We start from the raw sequence: 18,703 nt of genomic DNA, 5'->3' as shown, positions 1-18,703 counted from the left end.
CAAGTGTCCACTTGAGGGTGGCTCCCAAAAGCAAGGAATCCCCATTAGAGCTCTTTATTTGTAAGAGCTGTATTCTAGGATCTTTTCAAAGAGTTTTGCAAATATTAGTCATGATAAGAGGTTTTGCTGATTTGACTGACAGGCAGGCCCCTTGTAGCATTAGATAATCACTTTATCTAAACCCATTACTGTACATGAATTGTCGTCTTTGTTTATGCTGCTTATATCATTTGTTTATGCTAGCTAGAATATGAGCCCACACTTGTATCTTAAAAAAGCTGATTCCTCTTTTGCACATCGTCGTTCATTTCATTTCAAACCTTTTATTTAATTCTCAAAAACCATTGAGGTCTCCCTCATTTACAATGATGCCGAGATACAAATCACAACAAACAAAAAGGTCACAAAATAAAACAACAAGGGACAGGTCAGGATGATTCTCAGTGGAAACAATCACACACTGTGATGAAGTGGTTTGAGATCATTGTCTTAATTTGTACATTTCCTCACGCGAATCAGTGAGCTGGTCAGGGCTGATCGGATTCTGTTGACCTTTCTCAGCAGAGGGTGAAAAAGCCAGCTGTCTCGATCAGACTTCTCAGACCAAATGTACCAGAGCTGCAGACTTGCAAAATGTCAGGATGGTCGACTCTCCACAAAAAAAAATATCCAGTATAGTACCTCGTGCTCCTCGGGAAGGCCAACTGTCTGGGGCGTAAAATGACCAAAAAACACTGTGATTTACACACTGACATTCATTGGTTTGTCCCTGTCAGGGTGCAGACTGGAGGTAGAAGTAATCTGGAAATGTCTCCAGGCATGTGAGTTTTTAAAAACAGGTCATCAATCTCACTTCATCAGAATCCAGCTGTCCTCATCGTACCTCTCTAAATCTATTACTGGTGCTCCCTTTTTCTGTCCTTGGTGCATCTTAGCCAGGCCTGATCTACTTGTACGTCCCCCCTCTCAGAATAACTGCTGCTAATTCTTCCTCAGCGTGTTTCTCATTGAAAACACCTGCTGATTGGCAGTGAGGTCTGTGCTATTGTTTGATGTTTTCTGCAGGAGGGACTCTGTGGATTCATTTCTAATAAGCTCGGTGGCTTCACCACAATTCTCATGGGACACTATGTGTTTCCCAGAGTGGATCCCTATCCCCAGGCAGCCCACCCAAATTGGCAATTTCTTGCAGACAAAATTACTTCCCATTTCTTCCCATGTCCTTCTCTTGCTGCTCCTTCCACCCCCCCTCTTCTATATCTGTAGCCTTACTCTTCTTCTAATACTGTTATTGCTCAGTAAGTGTTTGTACGTGCTTCCACTTACCCAACATTTTCTACACTTTCTCTCTCTCTCTGCAAAAAAACAAGCCGGTAATGATATTGCAGAGAGAGAGAGCGTTTCTGTCAGCAGGATGAGTGAGCGGCAGGCGGCAAGTTCAGGAGGTTTCCTGGAGGATTATTGGCTGTGGGATGTTTCCTGTGAAACTTCCCGTTACTTTCGCTAAGTTTAGAAACCACTCAGCTCTCACTCGCTCGTTCAGATCCCATCAACTTTTCTGGCAGGGTCTATTGATTGGGTCCGCTCTGTGATCCGAGGAAAGTGGGGGAAAAAAAAAAGGAGACACTGTTTGAGTGGAGCCTTGAGAGCCCTTGTGCAGACACACATCGCTGTGGACTGTAAATTCACTGGGTGCTTGAGAGACAGAGCAGCTTGGTTAAAACAAGTGTTAATCCAGTGTTTTCAGCTGAGATGTCACTCTAAACAGTGGTTGCTGTCAAACCTCTCGCTGTATGCACACATGAACGTCATAGTATGTTGCCAAGCATTAAAAACAGCTCTATATGCTACAAGACTTCAATGTTAAATTACGGTATTGGACCAAATATGACATGACCCTGATTGTAAAACGACCCCCCACCATCTTTTAGAGACACATAGTTGAACATGGACTTTTTGAAGATCAAGGACCCTATTTGGACGGCATTAAGCGCGCTGTCAAAAGGGTGTGGCACAGAATGATTTTCATTTTTGCAATACGCGGTGCACACTCTGGCTGCTGGAAAGAAAACAGTTGGATTGAGTCCCTTGATTAAACATGTTTTGGGACGTGACATGAATCAAACCAGTGTCAGCTCTCATTCCCTGTAGGAGCCAGGTGCAGGTGCCTGCAGGCTGACGCGTTATTTCCACAGTGGATTTCAGCCCTTATTCTTCCATAGATGGAACATGGGGCTTATTTAACTTCTCTCTCTCTTTCATTGTGCCCCTGAACACACAGAACACACACACAGGACACTTGAGTTATATTTCGCTGAAGCCTTCCCACAGCATCAGAAACGTGTGGAAATCTCTTCAGCAGCTTCTCTGATTGCATATGACACTGCCTTGGAAAAAAAAAAGTGTCTGTGGACTGCGTTGTTTCGGACACAACCCCAGCTTCTGTTTATGAATGCAAAGTCGTTGTTGCTGAGAATCGTAATGCCTTTCTCGATGTATACCCATTCTGATTCTATTTCTGATTCTGATTCTGATTTACAAAGACGGGAAACGATCTACCAGGACTTGCTCCTTCCAAACAAATTCTGTCACCCCTGACTTATTTTACAATGAGTCAGTTTTGCCTAAGCATAGGATGTTGGATTTGCCATTTGAACGTTTCTTAAAATCCACTTAGTTCAAGATTGAACAAGGCCCAATTGGAAACTGGCCTGTCAAAAATGTTGGATTGCAATCTTCCAGTATAAGATGCTCATTGGTCTAGTTTCTCACTTGTCTGCTGTAAAATGGCAAAATTGTTGCCTTGAGACTGCTGCGTGAAAAACTGGAACTTAAACCTAATCATGCAGAATATTGACACCATAATGTCTGCTTCTTCCAGTCTTTTAATGCCTCATATATTTTTTTAAATATTTTTTGTGTTTGTTAAAGTGATGCAGACCTTCTCCCTCTTTCTCAACATTGTTGAGGATTTGGAAGTCTTTTTTGAATAAACATTATTGGAAATTGTCAATGGACAAAATCCACCTGAGGATCAGTGTTAGAGAAGTTTGAGCATCCCTTTCTTGGCTGGTCAACTTAACCTGAGTGTGAATTTTAAACCGTGTATTCTGTGGTTGAAGGCTAATTTAAATCATAAAGTATGACTTAAACTAAGTCCTAAATGTCCAGTATGGTTTCTGACACTAACTTCCTTCTTTACAGTTTGAAGCTGTAGTTAAGTCTATTCACAGCTCTATTGTCTCATCTCCTTTCTCTTTATCCCTCATCATCAGCTGGCTCAGATGGGGGGGCCATTTAGGCACATTAATGGTCTAGGTCTAACTCCCCAACTATTCAAGACTGAGGTCCAGACATTTTAATGGGCTCCTGGTGGTGATTGACTCTTTCATGTCCCTTTGGAAACTTTTAACTCACCAGTGGGCGACGCCAAGGAAACAGTTTGACAACGGCCACATATCTCTGTTAATGATCCATATTGGAAAGAAAAGTGAAGACACCTGCCAGGAAATCCAGGAAAATAACAACTTGTAGACTGTCTTTGAATTAAACGCAATGTGTTCAATTTTTAATACAAAATAGTGTAGTTTTGACAAATATATGCAAAAGTTGACTTGAAAAAAAACCCAGTAAAACACATCAGATAAACACTGTGGAATATATTTTTCTGGGGAAAAAAAATCTGCAAAAACAATCTGACGCCCAACAGCTCCAATCCAGGTGTCTGAATCACTTTGTTCAGTGATTCTCTCAAATTATGCCTCGCAGCTGGTTGAAAGCATTTGTCGAGTGAACCCAGGCTTGCTTAGTCAATTATTTTAAATTACAAGCTCCATGGAGACATATTTCCAATCACAAATCTGTTGTGATTTTTGGATACAGTCACTGAGCATATTCACACAAGAGTATTTGTGAAAAGCTCTTCAGCCAATTGGCTCCACTTACCATTCAACTCTCTTATTAATATCACCCATTTCTGCTGGAGAGGGTGGGTAACATGTCCCAGATAGACTTCGTTTAACTCTTACTGTCAAGCTGCCGTATTCCAGATAAACGAGATTTAAGTTGATAAAAATGTTAGAAAAGGAAAGTGCGACCAATATACCAGTATAAAATGCTGGAACATGCGACGTCCTGACAAGAGTGTAGCCGCGTCCGCTACCATTACCAACTACGTGCTACCCTACGCAATGAAAAATGTACCCCCATTCATTGTGTATTGTAAAACATGCTGGGATACATTGCGAGGCAGTGCAGGCTGGTAGCAACACTTTTTGACTGCTTCCTCCATCATGAGGTCATTATCATTATCATTATCACTGTAAGATTATTATTTTTCTCGTAGTCCCCTGCACAGCTCAAACATTGCACCTTTTATACATGTTGTGTTTTTTATTTTTTATATTTTAATATTTTAATATTTTTACATTTTTAAATTCTATTTTATATATCGTAATAGCTTCTTATACTGTATTATTTAAGTTGTTGCCAGTTCTGCTTTATTTCCTTGTTAATTGTTTGGCACCAATACACCAAGTCAAATTCCTTGTATGTGTAAATGTACTTGGCAATAAAATTTGATTCTGATGTATTTAAGACCTGTGCATCAACATAGTATGTTTTCTATCTGCTTTCTACTTACTTCGGTACAAGCAATATTATAGAAAGCACTATTATCCTTTTTCCCCCCAAAATATTTTATTGACTCAAAACGCATTTCTTGTATGAAGTCAGTATGGGCAGCTGATTTTGGGATCGCTTAAAGATGTTTAGTAAATCCACACATGAATGATCTGCAGCTTGGCTCTGCCTGGACGTCCGACTCTGCCTCTTGTTTTGGGTCTTGCTTGTAATTGAGCACGGTGTTGTGCTGACTCAAGATGAGACCTCAGTGGCCTTCAGAGAACCCCACAGCTCTGTCACCGCTTGCCATAAATGTGCTTTTAATGGGCAGGAAATGGCTGTGCTGTGCGGGGGGGGGGGGGGGATGTGCATGATAAGGTGGGAAGTTCAGGAGGAAACAGTGAAAAAGCTGATGTTGTGTCTTCTCTGCCAAAGGTCCCCTCAGTTTCAGGTGATGACACAGCACCTTGTTAACGCTGCGGCGTCTTTGTGCTGCCATGCCAGGGTGCCTCGGTGATTTATGATACGTGATACACCCCAAAGCCTCCGCAGATTAAAGGGATGCCTCGCTCGTGGATCCAAAAAGGAACAACTGCATCGAAAAATGTGCAGGGTGGGGAGGTGCCAAGTGTGCTTTCAAGCATACTTTATGTACATATATTGGCCATTTTTTCTGAACTGATTCATGTTGTTTTGGCTTAGAAAGAGGCACCATGGTCAGCTTGGTTGGCAGAATTGAGTCAATATTTGGAGAAGGACAATGATATACAGCAAGCTGACTTTTAACGTTAAGCAGAAGCACACTGTTAGCTTGTGTACTACAATACAAATTACATATACGGTCTGTAAAAGATGTCTTTTAACTGACTGACTGACTGACTATTATTATCTTTTTTCACGATTAAATTTTCATTTTTTTCTTTTTCCAATGTACGTTGGCTGCCATGTGTTACTCTGACATTATGAAGTGGTAGCTCTTCACTTGTCTTTATGTCTGTGTCATTTTTTATTCTAGTCCTTTTTTTTACGAGTAAGCTTCTGCTGCCCCCAAAATTTGTTAATGTGGCACTTGTTTTTTCAATTGTCTAAGGTCATGTGTGGTTTGTGACGGTGGCGGCTGCACTTGCGGCCATGAAGTCGCATCTCTCAGCATGTTATGGTATATTGGTCACACCTGTGAATAGGATGCAGCCAACTTTTTCAGTGAATGATTGTACTTGAAGCTATACCTTCAAATAGGACTCGGGGTGAATCCACATTTCCACTTTCCTTGGCCCCATAATTAACTTATAATAACGGACGCATATAAAATACAGAGTTGAGAACAACAATTCAAGCACAATGCACCTCTGTTCTTCTATTGGTGTAGTATTACATAACATAAATACATACAGATAACACACAGACAATCCAACAAACCCAACGTCTCTCCACAACATCCTTTTTAACTCCTTGGGTCATTTGTGGTTTTCACTGTATATGTAGAATTTGCATTTTGATAGTTTTCTGTCCAGTTATTAAAACAAGAGATGTAGCGTGCTGTGAGTTCCTCCAGCATGATTCTTTGAAAACAAAGAGCCCACACAGCTGCAGACCGTGGGTGAAATCAGGGGGGAAGACGACTGCTGTGGTGCCTTGAGCAGAAGATCTGCTCTAATTAGTTGTCCAGAAAAAGCTACAAATTGTTCAGCCCACCAGCTAATCTCTGCATATCTCCCTCTCCTGGGCCAAGAGGGGGCCACTGAGTCTGATCCCGGCTGCCAGTACTACGTGTAGTGATGATCATCTATGGTGCTGCTGCCCACTTCAGCCAACGCTGTTCGCTCATTAGCTTTAACCACAGTGAACGTGAAAACCTCCAGGCCGCTGAACGTCATTAAATTGAGTTATTTTTCTACTATTTTGACAAAGAAGTATTCGGGTTAAAGCAGCATAGCCAGTAACTTTACAAATACATGTCAGTGTATGCGCTTTTCACTGGGCTCGTTTGGCTGCAACTCCTTAACAAACATCGCCGCTCCTTGTGCAGAGTCGTTGTGAGCTGACTTTGTGGATATCAAACCATGGCCTGATGACTTGTAGCCAAAACTATTAGTTAATCAAATTGTGATTTTTGGACACATATTTCCTTACTGAGTTAAGCTAAGAAGATTTCATACACAAGACTATAATCTATTTTATCTATCTTATATTAAGTTCAGTTTAGGACCTCTCCTTTCAGCAACATCTTAATATGCCAGCTCTAACTTTGTAACAGTGCTTTTGGTTCAGCAGTTGTCTCTTATCCCCTTTCTTTAAATCTCTGCCTCAAAGACACTAGAGTGCAGATTGTCTCCCCTGTGTGTGCTTCCCTGCCTCCGTTAGAAATGGTTGAACATCGACTCTGGTGGATAAGTCCCATCCTTGCAGTCGTGGGTGAAACAAGCTGTGAAAGCCCCACAAGTGGCCCAGACCAAAAGGCTGCCGGTTACGTTAATCCACCCTTTTGTCTTTCCTTTACAGCTTTCCACATATGACTCCCAAATTTACACATCAACCATATTTTCAATCTGTGTTCTTGCATCTTTTGGGATTCTCTGAGGTTGCAAATGTGGATCCAACAGGCTCAGAACCTCAAACAGCCTCGAGTATCTATCAAAGAGAAACGGCTCGCCTTTAGAGTTTACAAAAGGGTTCCACAGGCACAGTCACACAAAACAGGTGGAAGTTACATAACCAAGGTTTCACCAATCACACAAGGCCAATTCATCACCCTGTGGTGGTTTTACAGATTGTACTATTGACAGAGTCAGATGTGCATGAAGAGAAACTGGTTGTCTACTTGGTGACCGCAAGGATTAACCATCGCATCAAGACTTCATGTTTCCACAGCAGATTATCAAGGTCACCTTCTCGGCTCTACTTTACCATGTATCTTTTTTTCACTCATGCTGTCCTAGCTTTCTGCATGCAGAGTCTTACTATTGCAGAGGAAAGGCCCACTGGGCTTTTCTATTAAGGAACAAAATGACACTGAGATAATTGTATCCTCCTGTGGTGTCATTACCTTTAGGTGGATTAAGACCCAAACTGAAAACATGATCGATATTTAGAAAACACTCACACAAGGCCAAGTTGGCCCGTACCGTACTGAAGCACAATTTCCCCCCCCTCCCCATTCCCCTTCTGGCATGCACTCACACCGCTCCAGGACTAACCGGGCCTGAGCACGGTACGGTACCCTGCATAACGTCGCATTAAATGCATGGATTACCTTGATCGTGAAGAGTGCCTTGTTAACAAGACAGGGGATTAAAAGACTGCAACTTTACTGACTTTGTGGCTTATTTTGACTAATTCTAGTCAAATACAGCTGTAACCTGCATCTACTCAAGTCTGTGTATTGGTATCTGTTAGGGAAAAAAGGATCCTCTCCAGAAAGATAGTTGGTACCTTTGCATTTATTTTAGGGAGAAAAAACAAGAAAAAAAAAGTCAAATCTTTTAGAATTAAACTAAGCTAAGTTTGTGTTGCATAATGAATAATGTAATTATAAAAACCTTTTGTGATTTTAATAAGTTTTGGAGTTTGTGCAGAGTAACTGTAACCACATATGAACCTGCTCACATTTATAATGGTATGTGCCCGTCCTTAAGCTGTTTGTGACTTCTGACCTCCTCTCTATTTGGAGCTCTCTCTCCCTGTTTCAACCGGTGCTTAATTTTAATCACTGCCTCTGTGTTCACTTATTGATCCCCCTTTCCCCAACAACCAGCCAATTAGCTGAACCAAAGAACGGTCAGTGTCCGGTCAGATCATGTCTGCTTCTGCTTTTTATTTTGCCCCTGGAAACCAATTGTTCATCCGTTAGCTCTCTCGGAGAAGCAGCAGCGGCGTTTTGAGGGCGGCGTGCTCGGCTGTGGCTTCAGCTATTGATTAGCCCTGTGTGTGCTGTGTGCTGTGATGATGGGTTGTTATGCCAGAAATCTTACGGCTGTGTGACCCTGGTCCTCCCACGCTCTGACCCCTCTGCAGCGCGCAACAGCGGGGATGCGATAATACAATGCCACATATCTATTTCCCTCTGGTTGAATTGAAACCGCTTCAATGTGTCGCCTCGTGAAGCTCAGCCAAATATTCTTATACGGTGTGAGCTTGAATGTGCTTAACAATTTGGCATGAAAACAAAGCCTTTTATTTCTTGCACACTGTTCCTGCAGGTTTTTAAATAACATAATGAAGATTGAATTCAGCGTCATACTAAAGACTAAATAACAAAGTACGAGGAGGTATTGGGGAAGGCAGAGAAAAGATCCCAGAAATCAAGAATGTTCTTCTCCACACACTCACTAAGCATGTTGCACCAGATGAGCATTCACTGCAAAGCACAAACGACAACATTATGTATACATCTCATTCTGCACGCACGCACTCACCAACCATAGATGCTACACATACGTTGCAAAAACGTATACCATGGTCTACTTATATCTTGGTCTGGGTGAAAACAAGCTGCAAAAAGTTGACTCCCTGTCTTCTCGCTTTTCACTCTCCGCTTCAGGCTGCAGCTGACAGTACACATGCCCCATTTGTTAGTCAACATCCTCACGTTGATCCGGGAACAATGACATGGCTTTTAAGCTAGCTTGTGTTGTTGTAACTCATACTGTCAACGTAGCGTAACTTAAGGTTAACCACACACTATATTATGGTTGTTTTTTTAAAATTGTCTTTCTAGCATAGAGTGTTTTAGCACGCTTTATTTTTAGCCTTAGCTTTCTGTGTAGCCTAGTGGTGACCTCCAGTGCTGAAAAATGAAGCCAATGCAAAATTCTGCAGTTTTTTTGAGTGTCCACTTCGAGGCTGGTTGCAGAAGCACAGGAAGTCACAATGACACCCATTCAAAAGAAGCCTGTTTTTACAGCAGAAATAAACATGTTTACAGCATGGCGCCAGACATTGATATTTTTTGATAACACATCGATTTAGATCTTTTGAAGGAAAAGCGTTTTTCACATTAAGGCGCGTAGCTGAGCTGGTTGGTAGGCAGGCGTGATTTAACGGTTACAACCCGCCTCAGCTCTAGCTCTTAGCTTGTTGTTAGGTTGAATGAAAGTTAGCTTGAGACAGCATTTTCAGCATGGAGTTTGTGTTAATATTCACGGTGCAATACATAGAAATGCAGAGTCGAGCTTCACATATTTTTTTTTGTCCAGTGGTGAAACCAAAAGAAGTTGCCGGATATTTGATTTCCTTTTGTGGACACCTTTCAGAATAGAAGAACAAAAAAAAAAATGAAATGGAGAAATGACTTGTGAAAGTTAATATCAGTCGCAGCTCAACCTGCATCAAATCGTTTCTTTTAGCATCGTTCAGACTCACATCATTGCTGATTGATGCTGCTGGTTTATACCTTCTATGCCTGTAGTCATGCAGTTTAAGCATACCATCTGCCTCTTTGCTACCTCCCCAACATTTATTTGATGATGGTCGTAAAGTCCTGCTTCCCTCGTTCACAGGTTCCATCGTGCGGTTTATTAATTTCTTCGGTTTGAAATACATCCTTCAGAAGAAACTGAGAGGGAAGCAGAACCCAAACATTCCCCAAATCCCATATTTCTTCCTCATTACTTTTGGCCTTTTGCTTTTAAAGCTGCTGCTGGATTGACACATGCTGGCATTATAAAAGATGGGGTAAGTTTCAAATAAAACTGGAGACATTTTCAGGTTTTTATTCATCCGAGCAGAACGTTCTGTGAGACGTCAGACTGGCACCGTTGCATTTCTGTTTTTTCAGCACGGGGAGGAAAATGATTACCTTTGAGAATATTTTTCTTCTGTCGGTTTCGTTGTTGAAACACCCTTTAATCATATCCTGGGCTTGTTTTTCCTCACTGTGTGAGATTGCTACTGCATGCATTAGTGGTATTTGTTTTTGTAGATGGGAAACGGCTCTGTTTTTAAAATGCTGCTTTCTCAGATTTGTTGCCATCCGGTAAATTCAGAGAAACAACAAACAGCAAAGGTTCAGATTGTTTTTGAATGTTTTTTTTTCTTCTTACTTTTATGCTTTGATTCGGGATGCAGCAAAAATGCAGAATCACAAATTAATCAGGCACCTTCACTTCAAAATACTTTGATGGCATTTAATCCACCTGTAATGAAATTTCCGCTCCCTGACCTAAAGTCGCTGTTTTTGTGAACCCGAAGGACATTTGACATTTATTTGAACAATTTGTCTTTTACAGAAACAGTTATTTTTAATGTGAGCTCTGTAGTCTGTGATGTGTTTGTAATGAGCTTTTTAGGGTGAGAGGATTTAGGATTTTGGCTGCTGGACGTGTCAGAGGTAATCGGCTTCCTGTTGTCCATTCCTCGCAGGCCTACATTAGCACTCATCTGGTGAGCGAGGACTCGAGGAGTCTCATGTAGTATTGATAACAGAGATGACATCATGTTCCTGCGAGATCCAGAGACTGGGGGAGGGAAATCAAATCAAGGACTATCTGTCGATCTTTTGACAGATTGCACACCGGGCTCACACGTCTTCATATCTGTTTGATCCGGCTCAGGTTGATTGAATCTCATGGACTGATGTGGATAAAAGCACCTGAGGCCAGTGTTCTTGTGTACATGCAGCTGGAATTAGTTTTCAATTTTATATCAAGATGCTACTTCACAAGAGCCAGCTCTGTGGTGTCTCTTTGATGTCATTTCTTTCCTTGTCTGGCGAAGAAATAGAAGCAGCTGAATCATTAGCCGGATTATAGGAGTACCTCTCTGTGATATACATCAAAGATATCAAGAAAAACTAGAAGGGTCCCTCTTCATATCAGGTCATTTCCATGACAATGAGATGCTGGTGGAAGACATGAAGACTTTTAGAAGTTTAACCCTGAATTCAGAAATGTATTAAATCAGCTTCCAAACTAATAAATCCCTGATCGTCCGGCTGCCTACATGGCGCTATGAATGACTATCCTGATTGGTTCACCACTTTAATCCATTATTTACTCCACTCATCCATTTTTTTTTAATATATATATTTGCTAATTTGATGTATTTGCTTAATATACTTTTTTTTTTTTTTAACTCTAAGGGGAAGTTCCATGCCCATACATGTAGTTCTTAGTTCTTTTATTAGCTTTTGTTTATTTCAGGAGTTATTTGAACAACATAAACGCACACTCTTACATTCTTTTAAGCCAATTGTAACCGTGCTTAGCTGCAGGCAGAGATCTATCATTCATCTTTGGACTTTTTAGTCGAGACTCTCACCGTCTCTTTTGATCCCTCCCTCCCTTGTCTTGCTCCCTGTTTTGGAGCATCAAAGACAGTTTTCTTCTTCTTTGCGATTCACATCCACATCTTTTTTTTTTTTTTAATCCAGCAGCTTCAGTGTAGGGGAGGAGTACAGATCACCCAGTTCAAAAACACTTTCTTCTGCAATATTCCTTCTTATCTATTAAACTCTCTTTTCAACCACTGACATGATTCAATCTTTAAATTAGGAGGAGAGGCTGCGGGGGGGGGGGGGGTCAGTCTTATTGTTTAGCTGTGTGGTTTATGTGTGTTATTTGCATGCTTGTTCTTAATCCAGGCTGATCAATAAGCCATCATTCCATTTTGCCTTGAGCTAAATCAATGTAATTACGTCTGGGTGTTGGAGCTGTGCTGCTCTGCCATTAGTCCACTGACCGCTCTGTGTGCCCTCTGTTTGTGTTGCAGATGATGAAGTTTGCCTGGGACAACTACAAGCGCTACGCCTGGGGCAAGAATGAGCTGCGGCCTTTGACGAGAAACGGCCATATTGGCAACATGTTTGGTGAGTTTGAAGACCTTCGCTTGAGGCTAAAGGGGCCAAAAAGGTCATCTGGCTGTTTGTATTTCTTTCAAAGACCTGTTGACCTTTTCCTGGAAGTTTTTATGCACAGAAGCTAAAATGGACAAACTAAACAGGAAGTGAGTTCACTGAAGGTCATTTTAATCTTGTAGGTTATTATTCTTCAGCCCTTTTTTTGTTTTGTTGGAAAAGCCTTGAGTTAAGAGTAGGCGTGGGAAAACTCAGTGTAATGATACGATATAATATGATTGGCAATATGTAGCCACCTTCCTAAGGGGACTTGATAGGCTCTGTACATGGGGCAGGACCTAATCACTAAGCCATGAAGAGAAGCAGGAATCAAAAAGTCTATTTTTAAAAAAAAATCTTACACGCATACTTTGAGAAAATCTTCTATTCTCCATCTGCATTGAGCTGTCAGTTAAAAGGTAACATGTTACACCTGTTTGCGCCTCAGTAAGCTTTATTCACCTCACATTCCTCACCTTTCACACCGCACGGGAAACCTGGCAGCCTTTCAGGGGTGTCACTGTTTTCAACAGGCTCTAATTGAAGGCAGATCCGGAGGGGTCTTCAGGTCCTCTGCAGTCAAGCGTATCACTCAGTTCACTTTGCTGAGCCGCAGGGAACTCCCATAAAGAAGCCCTTTATAAAAGGCGGATCAGCTCTTAATAAGACTTGGACGGGTACTTTCTTCCTCCATCACATCTGGAGGGACTCTGGATTATTAATGGATGATGCAAGCCCTCTTGAAAATACAGTTTCTGATCTTTTTGCTGCTCTCATCCCCCCAAAGGTTGCAAAGTTCCTATTTTAGATTAGACCTTTGGAAAAACTGCTGTTACATTATGTGAAAGGTGTTCCTGTTCAAGGAGACGAATCCAAAATTATTTTCTGATGAAATCTGCCAGAAAAAAAACCCAAAAGAAGGCTTTGGCAGAAATTTGAAACAGCTTTCTTTTATAGTCACAGCATAGTGCAAGTTACCGCTCCATTGAATAAGAGCATAACATTTTCTTTTGCTGTGAAACTGAAATGATTTGTTAAAAGTCAGGCATCTTCTCAAATAATCATAATAAGGTGATAGAAATCTTGCACATCTGCCAGGAGAAATATGTGCTACTTCCAACCAAGCTGTTGATGAACTTTTGTTTAAAGTGTAAAGGTGGTGTGAAGTCACTTTGAGTTATTCAGTGTTATTCAGTGCACACAGAAAAAAAAGAAAAGAAAAGAAGAAGAAAAAAAGATATCAAACACATACTTACTCTTCAGTAAGCTCCAGATGTGCATAGAAAATTGACCTCACACCCTCGACTGTTAATTTTTCTCAAAATGTGAACGTCTGTTGTCAAATTAATTTTCAAAAGGTTTCCAGAGGGTCTTCATTTTCTATTTTCCTTAATTTGTATGGACATTTAATCATTCCTCTCTTTCATTTACACACACAAAAGACTGCCAACAACAGTCACTGAAGAGAAAACAAATTGAATAACAAGCAGCCGTAACACTAAAAGCACATTGATTTTCCCACATGCTGCTAATACTTGTCAAAAATGTTGCTGATTTTTACTTTTACTAAAAAAAATCTACTTTGTTGAATTGCCTTTAGTATGCTGTAAGAAACAGAGATTTCTTCCTTTAACTTTGGACGGGATGACTTCTCAAAGCGTCCTCGCTCGTGCTGTTGGCATCATTAGCAAGGAACACAAGCGGAGGACATTGGGAGCTAATGGACTGTACTGTTGTCGATACTAAAACCTGAGGTACAGTGGAGATGATGATGGTAGTCAGTAGCTGTGATTTGTTTGTGTAAGAGCTGCATTAAACATCGTCTGACTGCCGGAGGGCACAAAGATGACTCTGAACAGACTGACAGCGATGAGCCTTGATATCAGCTTATTAAAGTGTTATGGCAAGCACATTAGCAAACAATCACTTTATATTGCTTACAGATCCGGTACAAGCCGAGCAATATCATGATCCAATTGGTGCTCGTTCTCACCCAGCTATCCAGCTCGTGTTTAAGCAGAATTTATACCTGACTGCAGTCCCACTGCTCAGACCTCCGCTGTAGGTTTAGATTTATAGCACAGTGCCTGATTTAACCCTTTGATTGTAACACCATGAGGCTGCATTGTTCAGTTTATCATCAGATTGTATCAGGCTTTGATTATGTTCCCTACAGTAATTGTGTCAACCCAGTGATGTATAGTAATGATAGCGAGGCTCTGCATGATATATGTTACTGAAAATAGCTGATTACTGAGCTGTTCTCCAGATTGCTTTATGTTTCCATCAGTGGAACACTATCTCCAAAGGCAGCAGAAAGATATAAGAGGAAACACAAACAGGCTGAGCTGAGAAACTGCCGGTACCGTGGAGATAAACATGATCACAAGTGGAGGGGTTCCCCACCTTATTTCTTTCCAATGTTTATTACTTAACATGAAATCAATCTGAACGACACAGAGCAGGATATACAGGAAACACTGAACCAATTTCATTCAGAGTGATTGTTATGTAATTGCTATATATATCTTTATAACAAACAGCCTTTACTAATGTTAAAAAAAATGTACATTATTTTCAAGCTACTTTTACTAATGACCATTTTTGGGTTGTATAGAGACTTAGATTTTTTGTTGTATCTTCTGCTTGTCAAAAAAACACCTTAGAGTCATCTACACTTCTTAACGTTTGTTCTGTGAAATATTGAACCTAGCTAGCTGTCTGGTGGAGGCTACAGTCCAGGTCTGACTCCTGGTCCTGGTGAAATTTGTTGCATGACACCCCCAACTCCCTCTCCCCACATCCCCTGTCACTTCCAATCTATCCTGCCTAATAAAAGCCCCTAAAAATAATATTTAAAAAAAAAGCTGTTACCTGGTGTTTGCACACTGCACTGAATCGGTAGAGGTTAGCTATGCTGGTATTGGCTGTGTTAGCTTATTAATTAATCAAATTAATTTGTCTGTAAATTTCAAATATCATAATGATTCTAGTAAAAAATAAACTGATAACCATGTTTGTCTTAATACCACAGTAATGAAAAAGAAATCCAGGACACCAAATATTTAGTCATTTTCAGTTTGTAATTACTGCAGTAAAACTATATCACACTGTAAAAATTGCACAAATACACATAGTTTCAATATATCTGTATTTAAAAAATATATATATATATATTTTTTTTTAAATCTTCACAACTTTTAGATACTATTGATCATTGAAATAACGGGATATCAGCTGAAGAAATGTAAACATCCAAGATTATTGTTGAAATATCAAACTGAAATCAGGGTTCATTCACTTTTTGTCTGGTCCTTTGTTGCGATTCTGTCACTACTTCTAGTTAATTTGGAAAATGGGGTGTCATTTCTTATCCCCGACAGAAGTTCTCCAACAATAAACCTACACCTTTCAGATAATTCATCCTCTGGTGCCAAAGGTTGCTCAAGATGAATAGTGCAACCCTACATTTCTGGCAGCTAATTGCCATCTTTATCTGTGCGGAGCAGCTCTGTAGCTTAATGCAGCCCCTAGCCATAATTCAAACAATAAACGATGGGACACCAAAATGCCTTATCTCCCTGTGTGTGGGGGGAGGGGGGCGAGTCTTGGTTAATCCCATCGGCACATATTCACTCCGTGTGAAGCTGGCATCATTTTCCGCTCCTACTGTAACCATCCTTGTTTGTTGCGCGGGGTGTGTTATCTGCGAGGTTACGAGAGAGTGGGAGTCAAAGCGAGAGGGAGAGAGAAAGGGCATCATGCTAGCGAGTAAATGTCACATTGTGAGTGGTGGTGCGGGAAGCCAGGTATGAAATTGGATGCTGTGTTCTTTAATTTAATCCCCGGAGTAAACAGAAACGCGGTGCGATTGGATCTACAGTTAGGGTCCGCATCAGAAGCTTGTCAATATGCAGAGAGTCTCCACAACATCCTTTCTGCTGTGTACAGTCAAAGACGCGGAAAACCAAGAGAGAGGCGGACAGAGTCTTCTGCTGTACTTCCTTCTGCTATATGCTTTCACTCTAATCTTCCTTTGAGTCTTCCTCTCAAACCCCCCATTCCTTTCCTCCTTTTTTTTTTTTTTACTGTAATCCCACTCGTCTTTTCTTTGTCATGACCCTCTAGGCTGAAAGCGGCTCTCTTTATTCTTTTTCCTCTGAACTGAAGTTGGTTCTGATAGACTCGTTCTCTCGTTTCCCTTTTGTCATTTTAAAATACAGTACGTCTTTTAGAGCTTATTCACAGTTTCTGTAGCTCAGGGCAATTAGGAAGAGAAAACGGGGTTATTTACAGTACTTTTCAGCAATTCTGCCTTTTTCAAAGACTGTGTGGGAGCTCTCCAGTTCCAAAAGGAAAAATGTCCTTTTAGTTTATTTAGCATTATGTAAGTGTATTTTAGGGCCCGACCAATATGGGAATTTTGAGTCCGATATGGGAATTTTGGAGCTGATACCGATATTAGGGAGAGAGAAAAATCTGATACTGATATATCGGCCGATATCTTTCTTAAATCTGTCTATATTTATTGGGTTGATCCCTCAGATGCAGCTATCAAACACTTGTGGAAAAGATATATAATGAAGACAAGATGGTCACTCAACTTGGAAGTAACTGCGCATGTACGTCCATCTCCGCTCAACACTCAGAAGAGTGATAACCCCTGTTGTAATCCGTAAAGCGCACTGATGGTGAAAAAGAACTGCTAGTTTAGTTCAATGAAACTCAAGTGAATGCTATTTGACTGATGAATAAATCGAGTAATATTGGCGCATATATCTGCAATAAAAGTAGCCGATTACGATTGTCACTGGATAAGCTAATATCAGACGATGTTATCGGCTGGCTGATTTATCGGTCGGGCTCTAGTATTTTTTAAGAGTTTTTGTTGACATACATCTTTGGGATGATTAAATATCAACTATCATCTGGTAGCTTCCCCCCAGTCCTTTGATTTCAATAGATTACTTCATGTCAGGATTATTATGTCAAATCTTCAATCTCCTGAAGCATTTTTAAAATGAAGAGGGCAATGTGATGAGATCAAGGTCAGATTGTATTTAGGTTTGACGGATGGTAATATTTCTTCATTTTACTTTACTGTTCTCAGAAATGTTTGTTTGGCACAGTAATGGTAGAGAAAACATGATGTCATAAACGAGTAGTTTGAATACAAATAAATACATAAGAGTAATTCTTAGTACTGAGGGATTACATCTGTTTGATACAGCAGAGGATGATTGCTGTAAATTTAAAGGGAGAAGTTGTTGGGCTAATGTAGCCTAACTTTATTTATTGATGACATGCTGACCACCACGTCAGGGAAATTCATCTACTTTTTTTTTTTTTTTTTTAAGATTTATTTTTGGGCTTGTGTGCCTTTAATGGAGAGACAGGACAGTGGATAGAGTCGGAAACCAGGGAAGGAGAGCGGGGAACGACATGCGGGAGAGAGGCCACAGGTGGGATGCGAACCCGGGCCGCCCGCTTCAATACATGGGGCGCGCGCCCTAACCATTGCGCCACCAGCGCGCCCCAAAGTTCATCTACTTTTGAAAGAGTACACACAAATGTTTGGCTAATGTGATGCTAATGTAATTCAGAATAAGTTTCTGGTATCACAAAGGGTTGTGTTTTCCATAAATATATTCTATGTGTATATTGAGCTACATAGGGATGCAATGAACTGTGACCCAGATGGCCGTGGTCTTTGCATGGATCAGTAGTCTTGTGTTTTATTTGTATGTGTAAACAAGAGTAATGAGTAGCTTTAAAATGTGGAACTTTTATTATCAGAAATCAATCAATCTTTATTTGTGTAGCCTCAATTCATAACAAATGTTGTCTCAAGACACTTTACATAACAGCAGGTGAAAGACCTTACTCTTTGTTATATAATCTACGAAGACCCAACGTGAATCTATCATGAGCACTAAGCAACATGTAGCAAAGTTACAGTGACAAGGAGAAACTTACTTTAAGAGGAAAAACCATAATCATGATGAACAGCCATCTGCTGACTTGTGTTGGGCTTGGAAAATTGGAAAGAGGAAGACGCAGGGAGAAGCAAAGAGACAAACAGAGAAACAACAACAACAACACATATGAACCTATCATATAAATATGATAGGTTCACGGGTGCAGTGAGGGACTTTGTTTTGGTCTAACAGACTGGTGCTAAAGTTAAGCATCTACTGAATCAATAGAGGTGGGGGAAAAACTTGATACAGCATGGTACTGCGACATTTT

The 18,703-nt window shown here is 40.7% G+C and overlaps 1 protein-coding gene across 3 annotated transcripts in view; it reads left to right on the top strand.

Annotated features, from left to right (window-relative positions):
* The window catches only part of LOC109983706 (mannosyl-oligosaccharide 1,2-alpha-mannosidase IA), a 201,645-nt gene that overhangs the window by 76,289 nt on the left and 106,653 nt on the right, over window positions 1-18,703 (top strand). For all 3 annotated transcript variants that reach the window (XM_020633533.3, XM_020633534.3, XM_065958216.1), the window contains exon 2: window positions 12,331-12,427. In XM_020633533.3, the coding sequence (XP_020489189.1) occupies window positions 12,331-12,427 (97 nt within the window). The remainder of the gene's footprint in view (window positions 1-12,330; window positions 12,428-18,703) is intronic.

The sequence above is a fragment of the Labrus bergylta genome, chromosome 8, assembly GCF_963930695.1.
Source record: "Labrus bergylta chromosome 8, fLabBer1.1, whole genome shotgun sequence".
NCBI lineage: Eukaryota > Metazoa > Chordata > Actinopteri > Labriformes > Labridae > Labrus > Labrus bergylta.
This window is presented reverse-complemented; position numbering and strand designations above follow the sequence as displayed.